Source organism: Tribolium castaneum, chromosome 5 (genome assembly GCF_031307605.1).
Source record: "Tribolium castaneum strain GA2 chromosome 5, icTriCast1.1, whole genome shotgun sequence".
Taxonomy (NCBI): domain Eukaryota; kingdom Metazoa; phylum Arthropoda; class Insecta; order Coleoptera; family Tenebrionidae; genus Tribolium; species Tribolium castaneum.
In genome coordinates, this window is record NC_087398.1 from 8,037,997 (window position 1) to 8,061,801 (window position 23,805).

The 23,805-nt window shown below is 33.7% G+C and overlaps 1 protein-coding gene across 5 annotated transcripts in view; it reads right to left on the bottom strand.

The window, feature by feature from the left end:
* Window positions 1–23,805, bottom strand: part of LOC661745 (uncharacterized protein) — a 38,890-nt gene that overhangs the window by 10,148 nt on the left and 4,937 nt on the right. For all 5 annotated transcript variants that reach the window (XR_001574957.2, XM_015980097.2, XM_008202262.3 and 2 more), the window contains exons 2-9: window positions 22,269–22,533; window positions 18,300–18,448; window positions 18,116–18,239; window positions 13,616–13,768; window positions 10,369–11,036; window positions 7,417–7,602; window positions 4,728–4,988; window positions 892–1,051 (exon numbers count right to left, since the gene is read on the bottom strand). Coding sequence is in view for 4 of the 5 variants with exons in the window: in XM_015980097.2 (XP_015835583.1) it covers window positions 892–1,051; window positions 4,728–4,988; window positions 7,417–7,602; window positions 10,369–11,036; window positions 13,616–13,768; window positions 18,116–18,239; window positions 18,300–18,448; window positions 22,269–22,467 (1,900 nt within the window). In the remaining variant the exon portion in view is untranslated. The remainder of the gene's footprint in view (window positions 1–891; window positions 1,052–4,727; window positions 4,989–7,416; window positions 7,603–10,368; window positions 11,037–13,615; window positions 13,769–18,115; window positions 18,240–18,299; window positions 18,449–22,268; window positions 22,534–23,805) is intronic.

Consider the following 23,805-nt stretch of genomic DNA (forward strand, 5'->3'; position numbering starts at 1 on the left):
AACTACGTAAGAATTTACATTTACGTGTTTTTTAAGAACAAAACAATAAAAATGTTACAAATTATTAAATTTTTTTCAAAAAAATTCATTGCCGAGTTGAAAAGTGAAATGTAAATAGTTATTAGTCTGCTTTAGTCAGATCTGGGAACACATGAGTGCCATTTTTCTGTATTCTAGTATCTGACATTTCGATCAATTTTCATCTAAAAGGCCATTTGACAAAAATTGTTAATATGTGGTTCGCATCAGAAGCCTGGCATTACGAGGAAATCTAATAATTCATGTTTTTTGTAGAACATATTTGGGATAGGAAGATAATGTAAAGAAATGACACAGTGCATTGAGTCTCTTCAGGCGTAATTTGTTAGAAAAGTTAATTAAGTTTGCCTTGACATCCTCCCAAAGTCTAAATAGCAAAATACAATTTCTAGTACAGGCCGCAATAAATAACACCCACCTGCTAATAAAACTGCCTCCCTTTATATACTGATGCAATAATATTGGCTAATTAATCAAAAATTATTAAACACTATTTGCACGTGAAATAATCGCACCTGAACCGAGTAATACAAGGTAGTTACTGCAGTTTTCCTTTTAATACACTGCAGAGGTAATTTCCCACGAGATCTACGAAATTTTAAATCACGTAGCAAATTAAGTGTGTTTATTTAGTTCACCGGGCAATTATAGGAAAACAAAGTTCTCCCGTTTTTAATTGAAATACGAAGACAAAATTACCGTGTAACATTTCGCTCTGATATTAATAAGCACTCAAAAACTTGTTTATTTTTAGGGCTACTTTTATGTTTTCTTTTTCTTTTTTTGTGAAAATTTCGTTCATAAAACTTGCGATATTACTTCCATAAACCCAAATCTCTTGCAGCAACTTACCTCTGGCAGTCTTGGCTGGGGGTTGCATCCCTTGTGCTTCGTAGAAGGCGGGTAATCCGTAATCTGTGACTTTCAGCACCCATCTCGCATCGATAACGCAATTACGAGATGTCAAATAGCCGTGCACTCGGATCGGTGTGGAATGAAGGTATTTCATGCCCTGAAAAGTATCAAAGCGTTCGAGATAGTGGCTTCGCTATCGCCTAAGGTGTTTGCTCATATACAAAGGGTTTATTGTGTATGCAATAGCGGCCTGTTTCGTACCGCATTCATTTTAGACGGAACAAAAGATTTGCAAGAGATAACTGAAATCCGATCTTTCGTGATGCACGACTAGAAGACGCAAATATGCTAATTTAATCTGCATATTTCCATTAGAATTAGTTATTTGGTTGCGCTGCGAGCCCTATTACGCAAAATTATGTTCAGATGAAATAAATATCCTTTGCAGTTTTTTAGGTCAACATGTCGGAACCCACATTTCGATTCTATGACACGTTCAGATTCATATGTTAGTCTGAGAATTATTAGATTGTTGCCATGTCGTGTAGTTTTCTCTGTGGATAGAACTCGTGAACGTCAATACGTTTCTATAAACAGAAACATTACTTTCAATTCATTCGACTTCGGTGTCCGCCCCTTCAAGTTATATTTAAACCAACGTTTGTGATTACTACAATTTTCGAGAAATCTCACATCCGTGATATCAAGACTTTCAAAATACATATTCAAGATTTATACATTCGTTCACGAAGTTTCATCTTGCCTATGGTGACGCTTTGAAACTGGGTAAAGTCGATACGTAACATTGAACGTCTTCAGAGACGTTTGATGTCAAATCGAAATTTGGAGAATATTGAGAGTAACTAAATTTCGCCCTGAAAGAGCTTTCGTTTTTTTGTATAAAATAATATCCGAGCAGTTTACCTTGCTAGAAACATTAATGCAAAGCGAAAGCAAATATTACGTATACTTTTCACATTTGTAGTAATGCATTAACCTACTACGTCGGTCAGCTTTTTATAAAATGAGATTACAGCCTGACCCTGTAACCTGATCATCCCTGGAAGCTCCCGAACTCTAACAAAGCGTGTGAGTTTCAAATCATGTTCATCCATGTTCTATATTAATTACATTGCACCTCTACGCTAAATTCTATTAATAGAAAAGTTGTGTGTAAGGCAAAAAACTTGAAAATTGAATTAGGGTGCAGAGAGTAAAAACAGTAGATTTAAATGTCTACGTTGAAAAATCAATCGAGTTGTTTTTGCTGAAGCTGATAGCATTCATGGCTGAGGTAGATCGTTTTCGTAGGGAGAATTTCCATTCGGCTAATTTATATGCGCGTTTTATTGTAATACGCGTATTGAGGTATAATTTAGTAGACGCAATAAACTGTTAATATTTCAGGGTATAAAATTATACCGAGATTAAACTCGGTTAAAACACACCTTTAATCGTGACTTAAGTTGTGAATTTGATGTTATTCTCTTTTGAGTGAATCTCTCACCAATGCCAAACTCAATTTCTTGAACAATTTGTGGCTTACCTAAACCTTTTATTCTATTTTGGCAGCTCTCCCATTCGCTCTAGAAAAGCAGTTTTTAAATTTCCTGGTTATGAGTGACAAGGTGTCATAAACACACTCCATCAAAAAGCTTGCATAAAAATTTGTGGCCAATGTTATTAAAATATTTTTTATAAAAACTCTTGCCCGGCGCATCCACCAATTGTACACATTACGGACTAGAGAAGTGATGTTGAAGTATGTTATAATGAGCTCTCTCTCTAAGCGACCGTGTAAATTTTTATTTTTAAGAAAAATAGTAAACAAAATAGTTCCTAGTTTAAATCATTACTTCACAGACCAGTTCTTATATTGCTTTAAATATTTGTAACAATGTTTTAACGGCTTAAAAACTTTAACAATTATAATTGTTTTAATAAAAACTCTAGCCCGGCGCATCCACCAATTGTACACATTACCTACTAGAAAAAAATTGAGGTTGAACTACGTTATACTGAGCTTTCTCTCCAAGCGGCCGTGCAAATTTTTATTTTTAAGAAAAATAATAAACAAAATAGTTCCTGGTTTAAATCATTACTTCACAGACCAGTTCTTATCTCGCTTTAAATATTTGTAACAATGTTTTAACGGCTTAAAAACTTTAACAATTATAATTGTTTTAATAAAAACTCTAGCCCGGCGCATCCACCAATTGTACACATTACCTACTAGAAAAAAATTGAGGTTGAACTACGTTATACTGAGCTTTCTCTCCAAGCGACCGTGCAAATTTTTATTTTTTAGAAAAATAATGAACAAAATTGTTAATAATTATAATAATCATTACTTCACAGACCACTTCTTATCTCGCTTTAAATATTTGTAACAGTGTTTAAACGGTTTAAAGAGCTTAATAATTTTAGCGTTATTATGTAAAAACCTTACGTTCAAATGGCTTAAAAAATTCAGTATCACAAACAATAACTCAATATATAAGCCTCCAATTACGTACCATTTTTTAATAAAAAAAAAAGATCAATAAAGTTTTATTTTTAAATGACACAATTTTTTTTTCAAATTTATATAAAAACACAAGTACAAGTGCTTCAGACGTTTGCTGTATAGTTTAACCTTAAAGAAAAAGCATTAACACACACTAACGTAAATAAAAAATTTTTTTTATCAATGTATAGCTTTAATTTACTAAACCGTGCAAAAAGAAAATTACATTGTTTTTCCAAAATTTTATTAATTCGAAGAAAGTTGTCATTTCTACGTGTAATTACTAAATAAAAATACTTAAACTTAGCCACAAAACATTTTCAAAACTTTAATTATTCAAATTCGCATACAGTACCCTGAATATAATAGGTCAAGGTTCGTCAACTGGAATCTTTTATAGCTTTTTTAGACTCAATTGTTTTAAAACTAAATCATCTTTAATGTTGGTTTAAGCCTTTGACAACAATTATTGCAAGAATTATTGTTATGTCATTAAATCAAGCCTAAAAGCAATAATTAGTTTTTCATACAGCTTAAAGTACAAAAAAATATGAATGCATTACTGTAGTACGTGAAACAGACATAATAAAAAATGTACTAGTAAATTAATGACCTAAATATAATTGTAAAAGTAATGGCAAAGTTTAAATTGTAATGAGTATGTATTACCAAGTTTTGCCGATATTATCATTTATTGTTATACTCTGCCCAGTGCGAGTATCATGTATCGCCTAGGGTCTACTAAGCACGCTTACAATGTATTTAACAACTCTTGCACTTTATCTAGAGCAGCTGCTCAGACTTTTAAAAATACATAAGAAACGTTTTATTTTGTCTAAACCACAAATTGAAAATTTGTCCATCCTCTGATAAGCGATATCTTATGTATTAAGTTTGTTTAAACCCACGTAGAATTAAAACTGGGCACAACTCATTGTTTATATTGAAAACACAAATAATTTAGTTCTCAAAGTTTGGTTTACAAAAAGGGAACAGGCGCTTGCATCCTCGCAAACTTTGGCATATTCCCACCCAGCCCAATTAGATTGTTAAACAACGTCTTGTTCTCAAAGGTCGGGTGAGTTTGTGGCAAAATCTGTAAACTTGGAGGCTAGTCATTGTTTAAGAGAGCAATGATCATTAACGCTCTGCAGTACCAACCCACGTGGTAATAAATGGAAACAGCCGTAAGGGCGTCAGGAAATTATTATAGGCGATTTCGTCCTGCTGTGTAAACATAATCCCGCCGTAACATCGATTATAGACAGCAGGTAAATTGATCCTGCGATATTTGCCGTCGTCGTGCGTGTTTACATCCTGCACTCACCCGAACTAAATCCGTAAGCAGACTCAAGCGGAAAGACCAGTCGAGCTTGATGTCATCCTGCTGGAGCACGTCCTGCAAAGATCCCCGAGCGCAGTATTCGCTCACGAGCGCTGCTCTTGGCGGCTCTGCCAGACATCCTATCAGCGGATTTAGGTTCTCGTGCCTTAAGCCGTGAAGTAACACCAACAGTTCCACGGTTTTCGCCTTCAACTCGACGGTGCCGCCTGCCGAAGGCACCGGCTTCATTTGCACCAAATCGCCCTGAAACAAGATAAAATCGATACGCAATTTAACACTAATCCCACGTATTGGACCGTGCTTTTTACATATTTCGCTGTATTTATGCAATCCGCAAAGTTACTGGGTTTAAAAATTGCAAAACAGCAGGACATAAACGCAAAGCAAATACAAGTCCGTGTTTTTAAATGCTAAGCCGTTTTTGGCACGGTTTTGGTTTTCCATTTCACGATTAAAAATTAAATTAGGTAAGAAAACAAACTGAAATTGAAATGATCACAAAGTGTATAAAACTGTTCCGTCACAGACTGAATGATAGACAACTCACAGCATAAATCACTGAACCTAGAAATATTAAATTGGGAAAATATGTTCCTTAGAAAGAATTTTTCGAAAATCAGCCTCTGCGGAGGTGAAATGAAGTGTTAAAGTTTGACTGAAAATCCGTCATTTTTTAAAGAAATATTAAAGTTATATCTATGAAAATTGGTATTTTAGCTCCTTAGCTTAATAATAAAGAAAGACGTGTTTCAATTTTTTTTTAAATCGACCTCTAAAAAGTTTAAATAAAGTGTTAAAATTTAAATAAAAATCTGTGATTTTAAACTTATACCCAAGCAAATAGTACTTGAGATATCTGTTAAAGATAAAAAACACGTGCTTTAAGAAAGAAATCTCTTATGATTTTTAGAAATTCTTCCCCAAAAAGTTATATCCATAAAAACTGATATTTAAGAAAAAGGTGAGTTTTGAAATTTTCACCTTGCAAAGAAGTTAAATATAAAAATTCGTAATTTTAGATGTTTTAACCATGAAAATTAGTATTTGGCTTTCTCAAGAAAGTTAATTGTAAAATATCTTTATTGCTAGTCATATTTGAGCTTCCGGCTTAAAAAAGTAATAAATATACAGGGTCAGTCAATAGTGGGTTATTCCAGCAGACCAGATGGGTAATCAATAAAAAATTTAAAAATTAATCCACGTTTACGTTGTTTGAATATTGTCAAGTTTGTTTTAACACTTTTGCTAAAATCTCATTATGGACTATTATTATTTAAAAGATAAAAAACCAATGTTGATTCAATTAATGTCTTTAAAACCTAAATGGTTTCCAAGTGATAAGTAAGTATTTTTGGATGCATCTCAGGACATGTCAGAAATAAGTGACTCACCCTATATTTTAGGATTTCTCAAAATTCTATCCCCAGAAGCGTTAAATATTAAAAAAAATATTTCTGAACTTGCATTCAAGTAAATTAATATTTCTACGGTTTCTGGAAATCTGATCGCAAAGGAGTTAAGTAGGGGATAAAAAGCTATAAATTTTTAAGACCCACAGGGTGTTGATGTTTTAAACTCAAACATCTTAGGAAAATCTTGTTAATTGGAAAGATACAACAAATTTTTTTTTAATTTTTTTTAATCATTAAAACCGACCCTAATTTACAGAAAAAAATCAGGGGGCCATTGGTGTTAATCGAAAAACCTGCCACAGTGTCATTTATTTAGGATTTACTCTTGCAGTAATAACAAGCATTCAGACGTGTTATCATTATCACTGTTACCAGAATGCTTTTTGAGCATCACGAGCGTACGCAGGAATTTTGCGGCAATGTGTCTTTTTGAGAAAAAGTGCATTATTTAATTACACATAAAAAAGTCCCCGTATTGATTTGAATTACGAAATCATAAAACTCATAGCTAAAGAGCATACTCGTAAAGTTTTCCTCTCTATTTGAAATCAAAGTTTGTACTCTGTTCAGATGTTCAGAAATGTAAACTCCGTTGGTGAATTCTATTAGATACAAGTGACAATTCCATCGACACGCATAGAAAAGCTTTAAATTTGGAAACAACAAAGAATATTAAAAAATACACGCAAAATTGATTTGTCAAATCAGAAAATCATTGTACAAAAATTTCAAATTCTCTCTTTGCCCAAAAATTGTTGTTTATTGACTCTGGAATTCTAATACACTGAGCCTTTGTCCAAATGACTATTGTAATTTCCGAATATTAAAGTAGTGACCAAAAATTTTACGATCTTCCCAATTTTTACTGCATTATCTGGAGAATTTAAAGTATGTTTTGTGTTTTACATTTTTGTGTTCTCGGTTGTTGGGTGTTCCCCCAATTAAACCAACTTTACGCAATCATGCAAAAAAGAAAAAGACTTCATAATTAATAAAAATTTTATTTGAAAATTCGGAAACTCGAACACGCGAGTATAAAATATTTTTATTGGGCACTTTGTAATAGTGAACATTTATATTGTCAGCAACGGACACACTAAACAGGAATTAGCATTTATCGAGTGTTTAATCTGGCACCTTCAATCACGTTTGCAATTTGCATTCATCTGTAATGGGTTTATTTCCAAAGTAAGCACCAGAGACAACGTGCAAAAACACTCGAACCACAGCTTGCATGCATAAAATATCCAAATACGTACATTATATCGGACTCGAGGGTCCACGATGAGTTGTTTTGCCAGATTCGGACTGGACCCTCCACGTAATGGCGTTTTCACCGATGCCCCTGAGCCTTGTAATAGATCCGGCTTATCCACTTCAGGACCTCCAAATTCCTGCAGCTGCTGAAGCCAACAGCACAACATCGCCTCGATACCTTCATCTACCTGGCCAGACAACGAAGAAATAATTAGACAAAAACCCAAACCATTTATGTTTAAACAACTGAGCTGAAATCTTTGCTGAAAAATATAACCCAAACTCTGGAATTTCAGATCAATAGAAGCAATTTCAGCGTAAACTTTCGCAAACTTGCGACTCTCGACAAAAATAAATCAATTTACGATAAATTGTTATTAAAAAATGATAATACAACTTGGAAGTTTTTTTAATTAAAATTTTTGATATTAAAAATATAAATGTCTTGTAAACGCTCCCAATAACTCAAAGTTTCTCGAACCCTCGTAATTAAACGAGCGACTTTGATTGATAATATCGATCGCTTAATTTTACTCCCCGAATTTCGTACATTTTATTGACAAGCCATGTCGTTGTCGGCAGATTATGGTATAAAAATTCTTTGAAACAAATTGTACTTATTTATTCTGCTATTTCAAAGTGATTGCAAAATAACTACCGAGGACGAGAACGTTTTATTTGTAAGTCGTTTCAGATTAACTAAAAAGGGGAGTGATGGAAGCTATGCTAGTATTTAGAGAAACATCTCTTTGAAGTCAAGTTAAAGTTAACGAATAATACCTGTCGTTGTCATGCAAAATATTGATGGACATAACAGGAGCAGTGGCTAATAATAATGCGTAACATTTTATTTATTTTAACAAACAAAATTTGCTTTGCAACAAAAACAGCTCACAAATCCGTAGCGCTTTTAATAGCATATTGAATATTGAATTATGCCCGCAAAATTGTATTTTAGAACACTGAATCGTTTACTGAAATTGCGAAAATACAGAAGCTTGAACATCTTAAATAATTGGATTTAAATAAAAGAAGTCGCTCTTTTGTACTCGTTGAATATTAATTTAGTCGAAAAAATTCTCTTCACGAAATAAAATTTTGTCAATGCATTTTTGCAAGCTTTCAAAACCGCTAAATCCCTTTACACAAATTCGAAATTAATCAATTCCAACTGATCTGCATATTTCATGAATTTATGAAACGTTTAATCAAATGTCGATTTAGCAAGCTTTCAATGTAATGGCATTTAGACAAAACGAAAGTTACCCTAATTAACAGTTTTGTTAATTTCATTAAAAAAAGTCTTTGACTTTCGCCGTATAATTTCGTTATTTACTACATCGTAGAATGGAAAGCGGGAAAAAACGAACATAAACATAAATATAGGGGCAACGCAGATCCAGATAACAAGACGATTTTCCGAGATCAACCTGCGTTGATTTCTATCCTCCACTTTAAGCTTTAATGAAAGTCGTTTTATAAAAGTGGGTGTTGGTAAGTGAAATTCAAACAAAATGTGGTTGACCTATTTATGTCCCTGGAGTCTAACAATGCACGATCCTAGACATCACCCCCACACAAGTATTCCAGTTATTTAAAATAACTCACCGTACTCAAGAGGATGCTACGTTCAAACCCATGTTTTTACATATTTATGACTCCTAGAAACGAAGAGTCTATTTTTGAACACCGTGTTATTTGCTTGTGGGAACATACGCTTTCACGCCAAATTAAGAACGGAAAATTGCAAATTTTTGTTTGAACGAGAATACCTAATTAGAAAATGTTTCCAAGGCGTATTTTTCTTTCAAATTTTAAAATTTCCAAGTATAAAGACAAAGGTTGTTTGAATCATTTGTGTGCTAAAAAATTCCAGCAAACGAACGCATTAAAAGGTTACGTTTAATTAACACTTTTTATTTTAATTACAAAATATACTTGGCCTGCTTAAAGCCAGTGTCTTCGCAAAAATAATGTCTATATGACGAGATTAATTTATTCGCTCAGGAAATTACGTTCCTCGCCCCAACGAGCTCAATTTAAAGTCTTGATGCACAAAATAAGGTTACGAATTAAATAAATTATAAATGATAATCGAGTTGAAAAATCATTACAACAGTAACAACTTTGAAAAATTAATACACTAATTTTAAGCATTATTTTTCCCGGTTTTGCGATCAAAATAACGCCAGGCTACTAAAAAATTCTAAACGCAACGAAAGGAAAACCCGCTGGAATCAATTTCTAATATAATGTCGTGCGGCAATTTTCGTGAAATGAGTTCTAAAGAGAGCTTTGTTTTACACTTGTTTTCGCAAGAATAAATACATTGTAACTTTGCACAGAACTCTGGTAAATTGTTTTTAAGATTTTTCCCATCAAAAAAGCAACAAATAGTAAATTATTAAAATTGCCAATTGTTACTACAACAAATATTGTAAATAAGTACATAAAGAAACCTTTGTGCTTAATCACAGAAAATAAAAGCAAGATATGGAACATGAGCGTAGGGATAATGATTTCAATTTTGTTTTTCATCCCATTTGAAACATAAACACGCAAACTCATTATATAAAAACTTGTTCCCTGTTATTTGGTTATTTAAAAAATTGAGTCAAAATTCCATAATGAAATATCAAGTTTATTAAGAGTCAAAGAACAATGGCACAAAAAGGCACAACTCCAAGTTATAATTAAATAAAACAACTACTTCCTGCACCCGGAACAACAAATGGAATTAGATTATTACTTGTAGCATCTCAACGCTGTACCAAATTTGCAAAGTTAAAACCCATTAATACATCCAATAAAGCGTCCTGTTTAACTCTAATAACTAAAATTAATTAAAGCAACTGACACAGTCCCTTGCTGAAAATCAATGCGAAAGTTGGCATGAAGTTGCCCAGTCAATATTCCGGAACAAAATCAGATAAATCGGCAATAACTCCACTCACCCTGCGACTGTCGGCGATCTGGGGGAAGACGAAATCGGTGGCGGTCAACAACACCTTGTAGGGCCCCTTGGAGACGCGCTTCTTCAGCAGCTGACTCCTGGCCAGCGCCACCGTCCCAAGGAGCACCGTGACAAACAGGCAGGAGCACCCCAGGATCCCCAACACACTCAGCGTTTTGGCGAGTTCGCTTTCACACCCCTCGCACTCGTCCAACTGTTTGTGCTTCAGCATCCACTCCTCCAGGTTGTCCGCAACCTCCGCCACCACAAACTCACTCGCATTGTCCCTGCTGACGGCTAGAAGCGGCCGGAACGCGCCGTCCTCGTGCAGGCCCGACAGCAGGAACGCCTCCTGCTGCTCCTGCAGGCCGCCCAAACGCGCGATGGACTTGTGAACGTTCCTCAAAACGGCACTCTCCAAACTCGCGTTGTCGGCCTCGCTGTAGATTAGAATGCACTTTTTGCTGACCGAACTGACCGCGTCCAGGAAATTTGTGCCGTTGCCCGCCTCGGTGGCGTTTTTTTGCGCGAGAGCGTACTTCCACGAGAGCAAATTCGATACGTCCATGAACACCGTTAATGTGTTGTGATCGTGGGCCAGTTGCAGGTTATCAATTACCTCCAACACCGTCTTGCCGGCCTCATCCGCAGCTAGACACGTTATTACAGCTGGAAAAATAGAAGCACGAATGAAAGAAAATACAATTAGGGCTCTTAACGACGTTAGCACAGAGAGAGCCGCCCATAAAGGCTCACTCCGCTTGCTCTCTAAATATCATCTTTAATTTCTCGCGACGATGGCTCTATTCGAGCCGAAGCTCATCTGCGATTTTTACGAAAACAGATGGTGCAAATGGAGCACGTGCCAAACTCGGAGAAATATGACTCCATCGCTGGGCTAATCCCAGTTTAAATATTTCGGGTAAATTTCATTCAGACTTGACAAAGCAGTCGGCAGTAGATTGAGGGCATCAAAATAAAACATATAGACCTTTCGAAATGAAAATTATTCTCTGGGAACCCTTTTCGTGCACCCACTTGAATCACAATCATCGGCAAGGAACGCGACCATAAATCATCCAGTATTATAGATATACTAACCTACTTATCGTTCGGCTGCAAACTCAAATAAAAGCAAAGTATATTTATGATGATTTAGTGACACTACAATCAAACGACACGCTTGCTCGTTCCTGCGCTTCGACAACAATCATATAAATTAGATGAAAAATATAGTGGAAAATATTTCATATTTCTGCAATTTTTCCACTCGCATTGGCCCATAAAACAACTGGCTTTAACGTCCAATATCGAGATGTGTACAAAAAGTTGATTAAATGAATTTAGTTCGCATTTAAATTCAGCTCAAGTATGTTTCTTATCTACTTGTAGTGCAAGCTGCAGCGAGTTGTAACCGTTTAATTAAGCTGCATTACAAAACTAAGGATTAGTTCAAGCAAGACAAAACACAGGTTAGTTAATCCATTTTTTCGATTTTAATTTTACATTCTTTCGGCACAATTTAGGTTCAAGTTGTAAATTTATTCAACAAAAGCTGCGTTATCACCGAATTCGGACGGCAATCAGATGCCACGCACAGTCGGTTGATTCAAAACATTAGGGGTAAAAATTGTTAGTGAGCGTTATACATGACGATTTTTTTAGGGCCTACATTAGAAACCTTTTAACTTCTAATACAGCCATAGCCAAAATCGACCATTCTGAGTTCAACTAAATTATTTTCAAAATGGCAAAACTTTAAAATTTTGAATAGTAACTTTCTGTTTTTATTGCATTCTTGAATTCGCCTCTTAAAACTAAGCAAAATATACTCTAGTTGTTAGTACTTATCTATCATAGTTTGTAACGTATTTTAATTTTTTTTATACAAAATTTTATTCCCAGGATTTTATTTAAAATATCACAGCTCGTGAACCCTTTGTAATAAGTGAATAATTCTTTTAGCATTTATTAATAGCCAAAGCTTTGAAGAGTCTTCTCAAATCATCAGGATTGTAAACTGTCAAATTGCAAATTTACTATGATTTTTTGAATATAATAATTAGAAAATAATTAGAATTCAAATGGAATTACCCTGTTATATCAATGGTAATCAAAAGAACATAAATTTTTATGCAAACTTTTATTAAAATCTTCTATATCTACCTCTTACAGTTTTTAAAATAATCACAAAAAACTGTATTTTAGCTCATTATTTTTATTTTTAATCAAGTAAACTTTCGAAAAATACGATAAAATTGTGTTATTAATTAAAAGTATATTCGATTTGTTCACCATTTTCATTCAGAAAATTTAAAATTCGATGCCAGACTGAGTGAGTTACTTTACATAATTCACTAAGTTATAATAAACCATACGTAAATATTAATATTTAATAATGAACCAGCTAAGAATTAAAAAAAAGATTAAAGTTTAACAATTGTTGATCATTTAGTAAGGTCTGCTTGATTAACTATGAAAATTACGAAGTAAAATCTCTTTTTAGTGATTTTTTTCAAAAACTGTAAGAGATATGTATAGGACGTATGGATAAAAGTTACTGTAAATATCAATGTTCTTTCAATTGCCCTTAAGAAAATAGATTCGTTCCGTTTGAAAAACTAAGTTATAGCAGTTTTTTGATAACCATTTTGGAAAAATCATACTAGCCATGAATTTTGACAGTTAATAATTTTGAAAATTTTGAAGGACTCTTCGAACCTTCGGTTATCGAATGCAACAAAAATTATTCATTTATTGCAAAGGGTTCAAGAGCTGTGACATTTTAGCTAAACCCTTGCAAATAAAAATATTAACAAAAAAAACTATCACAGTACCACCAACTTGGGTAAATTTTACTTATCTTGGAAAGATAAATTCAAATATGCAATTAAAATGTGTGGAAAAAATAATTTAGTTGAACTGAAAAAATGTAAAGCTCTAGCTATATTACACGTTAAAAAGCTTCTATTGTAGGCCCTAAAAGTAACACCCTGTATTTTATCGCATAATCCAAAATTTAGCTCTGAATAAGTTACACCACCTGCTGCACCGCCAGTGCAGTAAAAAGAAGTGACATCCGAAATTTAGGATATTAAAGTCAGGTAGAAATGGCGGAAGTTGTATGAGAGTAACCTGCTTTTAAGACGATCAAAGAGTGACGCAGATCTGTAATATTGCAAGTGAGATGAAATCTTCCGGAATTAACGTCAATCAATACCCGTTATTTGTGACACAATGCGACTCACCTCGGCACGAAATCCTCTTCAAAATTCTCAACTTATTCTCAAGGTGTCTCCTCGAGCTGTTCCTCCCTATCATGAAAAAGTGTCGCGGAATAATTCCAAACTCTCGTAGCTGTATGTCGATGGATTGTGACAGCGAAGGCCACCACCCGTCTCCTGGAAATACATTCAACATGAAACTGCTTAATCGCGAGTAGTTTCTCAAATTTTACGAGCTCTACGGTTGAAAGCTTTATGCTTTACTTCTTTTTGCACAAGTGTCACTGAACTTGGTTCAAACACAAAGTTTATATTTATTCAATTTACCAAATTATTGTGCAGAGGAACGTATAAATCAAAATTATTAACCAGCTTGGTAACGATAATTCAATTACCCATTTAGTTATTGACAGCGTACATAACTTAATTCAATGTTGTTAATAACAAAGACATACCTGCCCCAATTCAAACGCTAAAACTAATTTACAACATTAATAACAGCACCAACGCTCCACTCATTCCACACAACGAAACCAAATCAAAGTAATTTCAACTCGAAACGAATTCTCCTAATAAACAATAATAAACTCTTTTTCGAGTCTGTGCATTTCCCCGAAAGTCTCCAAGGTTTATTGAGCATAATATGCTATAAATTGCAAAACGAGTTTGTAGATACCCCGAACTCTCAACTCGATAGAACCCATGAATTTTTAAGGTGAGCTTGGGAATTGAGCTCCCATCATTCCAGTTTTAAACATGTAAAGCCTTGAGGTAATATTTGAACGCAACATATTAAAAAACAGAAAACTAAACTTGCTCAAATTTCCGCTCTTCCAAAACATTGTATTTTTTATTTTATGCCCATAATAATTAAATAAGACATCACAAATTAATTTTGACAATAATTGAGCAATTTCATATAAGTGAAACCTTTTTATTTGTGTAAACCCATCCGCTGTGCGAAACTGCAAATAACTGATCTGCACTCTGCAGTAATTAATTTCTCTTGCAAAACGCAAAAACTGAAAAAGGCCTTTCTCTGTGTATTTAAAAATCGGTAATTTGTAGAAAATAAGCATTTTTCGCGTCAGCAAGCTCCAAATTAAATCCTGTATGAATTCTGACAAGCACCCCATTTTCCAAATCAATAACTCCGCATTACATAAAGACGTTGCCATCTTTATCATACCCAGTGGCCGAAAATAAAGCAAGGGGAAAGTTCTAGCAAAGTGCAGAGGTTGTGGACTCTAATAATAACCAGCCTGATTTGGACCACATCTGTAATAGCATCTCCAAAGACCCTTAACGCGACTTTATTGAAAAGAGTTTGTTAGTGGTCGTACTCAAGTCTTATCGCACCAAATCTAATCCCAAAACTCTAGAAATCTACAAGTAGAGCGGCACTGAGTTGTGAAAAATGCAATTATTGTCAGTACGCTTTCAATTAGAGTTTGGAGTGCTTTTTATCTGTGAAAATAAAATTTCAGCGTGCATTTACCAACTTTTTACAAAACAGGAGTGTGTGTTTTAAAACAGGAAACTCTCGAATTATTGTGTATTTAACTTCGTTTAACAAAATTTGTGATTGTGTGTGGATCCACGTCTATTTTAAAAAGTTCTTAAGCTTTAAAACTTTGAAAGTAAGAAGTTTAATTACTTTAAAAGGCGCATTAAATTACACTTTTTAGCCCGTTTCAAGCTTCCATTCTAATCTATGTATCAACTTTAAGATTATCAAGTTGTGCTTTTTGTTAAATTCTAACGCATGCGTGCCTGAGAAAAGCATAAACGTGCACTTAATACTGTACTATTTCTTGCAGTTTTGTTATCGTGTATTACTACAAAACACTGGTATGAATCGTCTTTGTAAGCTTCCTTGTTAGGCAAAAAATCTATTGAGGATCCCAATTAAGCAAACAAAACGGTCAAAAAACAACAAAGCGAGGAGCCTATTAAAAGGAAATTCATTAAGAAATAATGAAGAGGCCATTAGCCCGATTAAAATTGCAAGCGGTTTTTCGTCTCCTCTAATGAGTTGATGTACTTGCACGCAAGAAATGTATCGGAAACGGTAATGTTCAGTTTCATTGTTGTACAGTTTGTAAGTTGTCGCTTAAAGTTACGAATACAGACGGTTGTGTAGGTCAGACTGCTTCAGAGCATCATAAATCTCTGGTGAAATTGAAACTTTTCTCGAAAGAACGCTGCCGGTGGCACACTATACACGAAAAACCTTAACTTGAAAAAACTACAAGAATATTTTACGCCACCGTGTAATAACTAACCGCTGACACTTTCAGCCGTTTGCGTGATTTTATTGGAATTTAATCCTAGCCGTTTTGAGGAATGTCAAAGCTATTTCATGAGCGATTTAGCAAGATGAAAAGATTTCGCAAAAAACTTGCAACAAAATCAGTTAAAATTGGTGGATGCGCCGGGCAAATAATATTACGAGCAAATTTGGGCAACCTACATTTGATTTAATTAACTTAATTCTAGAACCAAAATAAACCAAAAGTTTTTTAATTAAAATTGCTTGAGAGTTTTTGTAATTTCACGAAAAGTGTGTTACAAAAGGCTTGGTATTGACTCAGTTTGGTTAAACAAACGAAATCTCTAAATAGTAAAAGAGAGCTAAGTCGTAATGGAACGAAGTTTGCTTGTTACTAAATTACAGCGCATTAACAGTTTTTATTAAAAGAGAATGACCGAAGAAATCGTAATATGATACTTCCGGCCAACTTCCCAACGCAATTTTATCGTCAAACTTTTTCATTAAACTAACAGTAATTTTTGCATTCTGAAATTGAAAGCACATTTTCCAATTGATTGCCACGCCGCCAATTTTGCGAAAACTATTTATAGGGTAATAAAATCGCACCCATCCCTCATTTACGAAATTTCATTCGCTTGGAAAATGAACGAGCTTTTTACGGCGCCAAATTGTGGTATCAATACGAAAGAGCTTTGGTAATTATTACCGTTGGGAGTTTTCCTCAAAGTCGAAATTGATCTAAAGAAGTTAAACGTCTCTTTGTTAATAAAAATAGCGAGTAATACAATTTTAATTTAGCAAAACGTCGTCTTTGCATATCAAGGGAGGTAAGCGCCTTAAGCGAAATGACATAGGACTTAAAAGGATTTGTGGTATTCAAGTATAAAATAAATATGAAATTTCACGAAACAGTCACAGACAAATGGCTCTTAAATTGATATGAAAACGTTTCGCGACACAAATACAACCGAAATCTGCTGAAAACTTGGCCACAGCGAAGCGTCAATCACGTTCAGGTCAGTGAGTGCTTTAGCAGACGGAGTTGACACAATGCGGAGTGGGATTGCTTTTTTAAACACCACAAAAGATGCGACTGCTGATTCCTGATTTTATGAAAATAAAAAACTCGAAATTACACTCAAAAACCTACGTAAAAGCACGAACATTTACCATTAACCAAGCCAACACTCGGCTCCTTTTATGTGAAAAACCTCTAGAGACTGAACAACGACGTTCATTATAAATTACGACTAAAATGGTTTACTCAGACAAGGCAATGATTCGGTGGATAAATCGCTGGAAGAAATCTGATGGCAAAAATTTAACACGCAACTTAAAAAGTAATTTGCTTTAAGGGCCAAAAATGAATTTAGTGGATTTAGTACTGTCGTAACGGCAGACACTTAAACCCAAACTTATGCACTTTGCGATAAGAGGGTGTTGTCTGTTAAAATGCATCATTATCCGATTAGTTACAGCTGAATTAACAGTTTATATTATAAAAGCGAAGCGTAGTGTGGAGCAATAGTTAACCCAAAAAAAAAAAACACAATTAAAGTTGTTGCTGTGTTATTATTTAATAAAACCATGTACACTTCAACTAAGAACTAAAAGACATTGATAATAAATATTTCATGATCTTGAGCTATCGGAGACATTTTAGCCCAGAAACATCTTACTTTGAAGAACGCCGTCCATTTGGAATAATCAATGTTCAATACTGCGAAAAAATAATATTTCTCGCTCTGTTGCAGAAGGTCGTGGTGTGAAAAAAACGGATTGATTTTTTACTTTATTAGACTTTTATTGTGCTCAATACAGATTTGTGCCGAGTCTTAATATGACGTTTCATTCATCTCGCAAATTTGCACACTTTTCACCCGAAATTGCAACTTTCCGAGTCAACATGTTGCTGTAAACCCCCCAGACACTTGCGTGCTCAGTTCGACAGTGATCTACCGCATCTGCTGGCTGTAATGGAGATGTATCTGCCAAAAAATAAAAAATGTGGAGTCCCTCTAAATGCGCCACTTTCTGAGAAAACTCCCAGGAAACTATTTGTATCACCTTTACTGCCTCTTGAATTTTTAAAAAGCACCGGCCGTAAAGAGCTCGTATCGTTATGGCCCTAATAAAAAATAAACCGCGCAAGCCTGTCTTTTAATACAGTCGCGAAGTTAAATTATCAACTGCCAAAGTTAAAACGGGAACCTTATTCAAATACCATTAATTAATTAGTGCGAACTTACTGCTGGCAACAATTGCGACTGATTTCCACTTCATGTTGGCCACAACCTTCGCAAATCCCCTAGTTATTGTAGGAATCGAGGGAGCGAGTCTTAAATCTCGAGTTGTATCGATTCCTCTTGTAGTCTGTGAACAGAAAATACACCGAGTTAAACTCAACGTAAATATCACGTTTAAAGTATTTACCTTTGGACAGTTCCAGGTTACGAGAGTGGTATTATAAAAATTTGCGATAATGTAAGCCGGAGAGCAGAACTCCGAACTGAGCGAGCCCAAAAGAGGAGCCCTACTTGTTGATAATATGTGCAGCAGCTTGGAAGGGTCCTCACAAACATCTGAAACAAAAACCGATCTAAAACATCTTTGGAATTAAAACAAAACGGCAAGTGGGGATTTTCATTAACCCTTCCAGGGTTTGTGCCAGAAAAATTATTTTTTATAAAGGGAATGTTTTCTCAAATAAACCGACGTATCACATTTCCATGCAGATTGTTTGAATAATATTATATTCGACATTATAGGCACACTGTTGATTGATTGCTTGCTCTGCTTCCATAACTGTTTACTCCCAACTAGAGCGTCTAAACAGGTATTACTTTAACCGTACTACTACGTAGTATCAGGTATGTCATCATAAATCTTTTGTAATATTATATCTCATAATAAATTACAGGCGTTCGAATCTGTCAGTTATTGCTGCGGTTATTAATGAAAATTTCCATGTGGCAACTCGTTTTTTCCGAATTTAACCACGATTTAAAACTGTAATCCTTCTTATTAAAAAATCTACCCTCCTGAAATTTTAACACACTGTCTCCTTAATCAAACTTCAGAACAGCGACGGCAGGTGTGTTAGAGACATAATTTTTCTTGTTTAATTTAATATTTTCAGTAATTCAATTCTGTCTTGTTCTATTGTCCAGCTTAAGACACAATAAATTGCCATAAAAATATATTTTACTGTATTTATTTAAACTGTACAAACTTTAATATTATTAAAAGCTTCAATTAAAATTTTTATTGATTTAAATGAGAGAATAATTAACGAAGTGTTTTCCGATTTAACAACGATAACGAGCAATTTTTTGTATTTTTGCGCTACTTTAAGCAACACTTGAAGCACTTTAACTTGAATTACCCAGTCATAATTTGATTCTAAATCAGAGTTTTAATTTGCTTCTACAAATTCACCTTCCAATTACTTTAATTTTTACTAAGCTTAAAAGAAAGTCAATTGCTGTAAAATATAGTGTAGGAGTAGAGAGCAAGCTTAGAAAATAAAATAAACTGCGCTTAGTAATTTTTCCTTAAAAGCTTTAAAACTTTTTAGAGATTTTAATTGGAAAACTTTATATTTATATTGCATGCAGTAGAAAATTGGTAAAATAAATGTAATAAAACTGGAGATTGAAAAGATACTATGTTTCAAATAAACGTAACTCACTAAAAAGCAATTATTATTGTTATTTTCAACAAAACCATCAAGCAAAATTTTCTCTTTTGAAGTATTTTTTAGTTGTACACAAATACTGTTCCTCATAATCATAACACAATCTAATATTTTTTTTTACATTTTATTGAATTTAAAGAGTCATTTGTTGTTCCAAGGAGAGTAATATTGCGCATTTACAATTGTAGTAACATGTTGCAACTTATATGCAATAACTTAAAACAAATTTTCAACAAAGAATAAATACGTCTATGTTTTTTTTTAATAAAACTAGTAATATTTTTATTTTTATTTAACCAGTCGATATATTTTTTGCATGTTTAGTAAAAGTGTCGAAAGATAAGACCACGTAATTTGAAAACTCTGGTAAAAGTGTGTCATCAATCTCTTAGTAACTGCGCACCAGCTTATTTAGAATTATTAGCGACCAACAGATCAATAACAAACAACAAAACTGCAAGAAAGTGTAAGGTCACACTTTGGTGTGTCTATTCATAACTTACGTATTCGTAGAGCATTTTTTAAAAATTTAGATTGAAAATATATTATAAAATTTGACTAAAGCTTTCGTAGAAACGAAATTTATTTCTGGTGAAATTATCTTTTTATTTTACAAAAGCTGTTCAAACGCGCCCAGAAATGTAACTTACGCCGACAACAGAAAATCGGAGAATGTTTTTACGATTATAATTTTCTCGAATTCTCATTGTTTGCTGGAAATATCGCTTATGGCCTTCTTGACATTTATTGTAGCAATTACGTAATAAAACTCCCCACGATTTCCAAACTTGTAATGAATTTTTTTTAATCCATTACCAGTTAAAAACAAACCAAACCGCGTAATTAATATATAACAAACTGACTTCCTAAATGAAACATCTTAGCTTATTTGAGGAAGTACACAGAAGAGATAATATCGCTAACGGGATTTGTTCTCAGAATAGAAGAAAATGGCTCTGTGATCATCCAAAAGTAGTAAAACTGTGAACATTTACGAGATTTTAAACTCCACAAATCGTAAAAATTTAGTTCTTACAAATATGCATTTAATGTAACGTTTGGCCAAATGTAACTAGTATTACTTCCGAAACTTAAACCTATCTAATATTTAATACGTAAGTGCAGCATTTTTTCAATTGATTGTTTTCAAGCACAATTGCTTTTAATCACGACAAGGGTAATACAAAACAATAAAATAATATTTAGAATGGCAACAAAAATGTGTTGTTTATGGTTACTGAAGTAAAAGAAACCCGATTGTTTTTGCCGACCAAAGCAACACAAGAAAATCTAATATCGCTTTAAGCGAGCCCATTACAAGCTCAACATTCTATTTGATTTATTTACTCTAAGTGAAAATAGTTCAATTAACACGTATAACACAATTAAATTAAAATAAGAAATTTTGCGTAGTGCAATTATGGTGGATGCGCCGGGAAAATAATGCAATAAATTTTTATTTCTGTTGTTGAATGTTATGTAACGCTAGTGTTAAATTATTGCAGCAACATTTACGTCAAAGTTTAGGAGCTGATTTTCTGAATGACAAACTTGTCTTTATAACTCCCCAAAGTTGCTCGAGTGTACATTAAGTTTATCAATTTTACCCATGACTTCATCAACATTTGACACATAATATCAAAACATTTTACCTTTGAATAGGTGTATTTCGCTCACCCTTTTCGCATCAAGATAAAATGAAATCAGACCCAACACTAATGTACTTTATCATCTCCAAGTTCTCGGAGCAAAAAAATTAATTGTGAAAACAAAAAGAACGCCAAATTAGTACGTAATTATACTTTGGTTTGCGATAATTAATCACTTCTTTTAAATAAGAGGAACTCTTCCATAATGCAAATTCCTCTAACAGGCAATCGACAGAGGTGTTCCGATCTCCAGATGGATAAATCAAAACCTCGCCAAATGATTTATGAGTTTCTAAAAGCACCATTAACGGTAGTTGCAACTAAGTAATTAGAGACGAACAAGTTCCTCTTTAGTTGCTCTAGTCGGACGTTACTTTTCTTGGTCGATAGGAGAATTAATTAGGATAAATTTCTCAAGAAAATTGACGTTGATTTCTCGGATAAACAACAATTAAAAAAAACGCTCAATCATTGTTTCACTTTTTTATTTCGCAAAAAACCATTTGTATTTATTTATTTAAATAAAATCTGCAGCACCCCCACAGTCGTACGTGTTAAAAGAAACCCAACAAAAGCTTTCAGATCTATGTTCCCATCTCGTGCATTTTTAAAATGTAAAGTGTTCCCAAGTCTGTGAAAATAAGTGAAAACTAAGTCTCCTAAAGCATCACTTAAGTGAAAATGCAGATGTAATAAAACTGCAAAAAGCTTAAATTCTAAAGAGTTCGGTTTAACTTTCACAATAAAACAAGAGGAAATCTGGTAGGGGCTTACGCAAAATGAGACTTTTGTAAACGTAGCATTTTGAAAATTACAACGGATTCAGGGCCATTACAATAAACTCTATTAACGTCGTGGAAACTACAGGTGCTCCAGATATATGATTTAATTTTCTCCGTCTAAGAGCTCAGTCCAATTGTCTTGAAATTTATTGCCCAAATAAAACTGCAATTAAATAAATACACCTGCAGTAAAATATTTGTTTCAAAGTGGCCAAATTTTTTTCTTGTAATACAAGATGAAAATGTGGGTGTAGACACTTTATCAGTTTCTTACCTTCCGGAGGCAGGATTTTTAGGCTGAAATTTCCTAATTCTTGATCGATGTAATCCATGTTGAGGGGATAATAGCAGAGTTCGGAAAGGATAAGAAGAGGGATTTCTGTAGAAGCCACGGGGGCGCAGGCCAGCAACCCCAATAGCAGCAGGCCTGCCATGACACGTTCCTCAACGAGGCATGGCACGGTGTGCCTCATGCATTTTTGCTTAGGCTGCCTCGTGGTAATTGCAAAAGTTGACAGTGAATTCCATCGCTAGTTGTTCTATAAATGGGAACAATGCAAACAATTCATCACACTGTTTGGGTAAATTGAAAATACATAAAACATAATTCAAGCAAAATGAGTTAGTTGAACGGACGCAAAAACACCTAACGAGCCAAAACCGAGGTGTCCACCCCAGGGACTTTCACCGTGGCAACGACAACTTATTTATTTAAATATTTAACGGTTAACAGGCTCGGCAAACGCAAAGAATTGTGAAAAATAAATTCGACATAAAACAGCATTTTTACCGTTAATTCTTCAGTTTAGTGAAATCTTTGGTTTTATTCCTAGAGTTTGTCTTTCAAAAAAAGTAAATTGAAAACAAGATTTGCGTCATATATAAAATTACATGTTACAAAAGCTTTATTTTGGGAAATTAAAATTTCTTTTAATAAAGTTTCAAAAAAAAGTTTCTGCAGCTCAGCTCAGTTATTACTACTATCAGTAGACCTTTGATGTTGTTTCTACTGCAAGCGACAACAGCCTAAGCCAATTTTTTTTTTTTTAAATAAATAAGAGTTAAAAGTAAACAATCAACATATTTTCTATTTAAAGCAATGCCTAAATTTTTGCGTACGGCATTATTATTTACAACAAAAAACAGATGGTGAAATTTTATGTCCAAAGTTATGTTAATAGAATTAGAAGACTTTTTGGATTTTTGTAGTATTTATTTGAATGTAACATCACCTTGTGATGCAAGAAAAAAATATGGAGATAAAAGCCAATTTAAATTATCAATGCTTGATTTCAGTTAGGAAAAGTACAGATAGAAATATTAAATTTTTAAACAGTTTTCAGAGAGAAAAGTTTAAATGAAGAAAATCAAAAAAGTTTTTAAATTTGCCTCAATCACTCGAACAACTTAGAAATAAACGCAAACCTGTCAAACAAACTTGTAAAACAGGTAAAACAAAATAGATAACTTGATGACACAACTTAAATAGATAACCAAAAAAAATCTTCTTCCTTATGTTTAAAATCCTGAAAATTTTCCTGAAAACTTTCTTGCTTAATAAATATATTTAGATTGTTTAAAAAAATCTTAAAAATTTAAATACAATAATTATACGAGTTTTATAAGACGTTTTATTAGACTTACAAAACTTACAAAACGTGTGTAATATACTATTTTTTCTACTTTCTATTTTCTATCTATTCTTTCTATCTATTGAAAAAAAGCTGTATTTTTTAGGGTGTTAAAGTATTAACTCATTTGAAAGCCTTTTATTAATTATAAATCAAATAAAATCAAGTATCTTTGTGTTA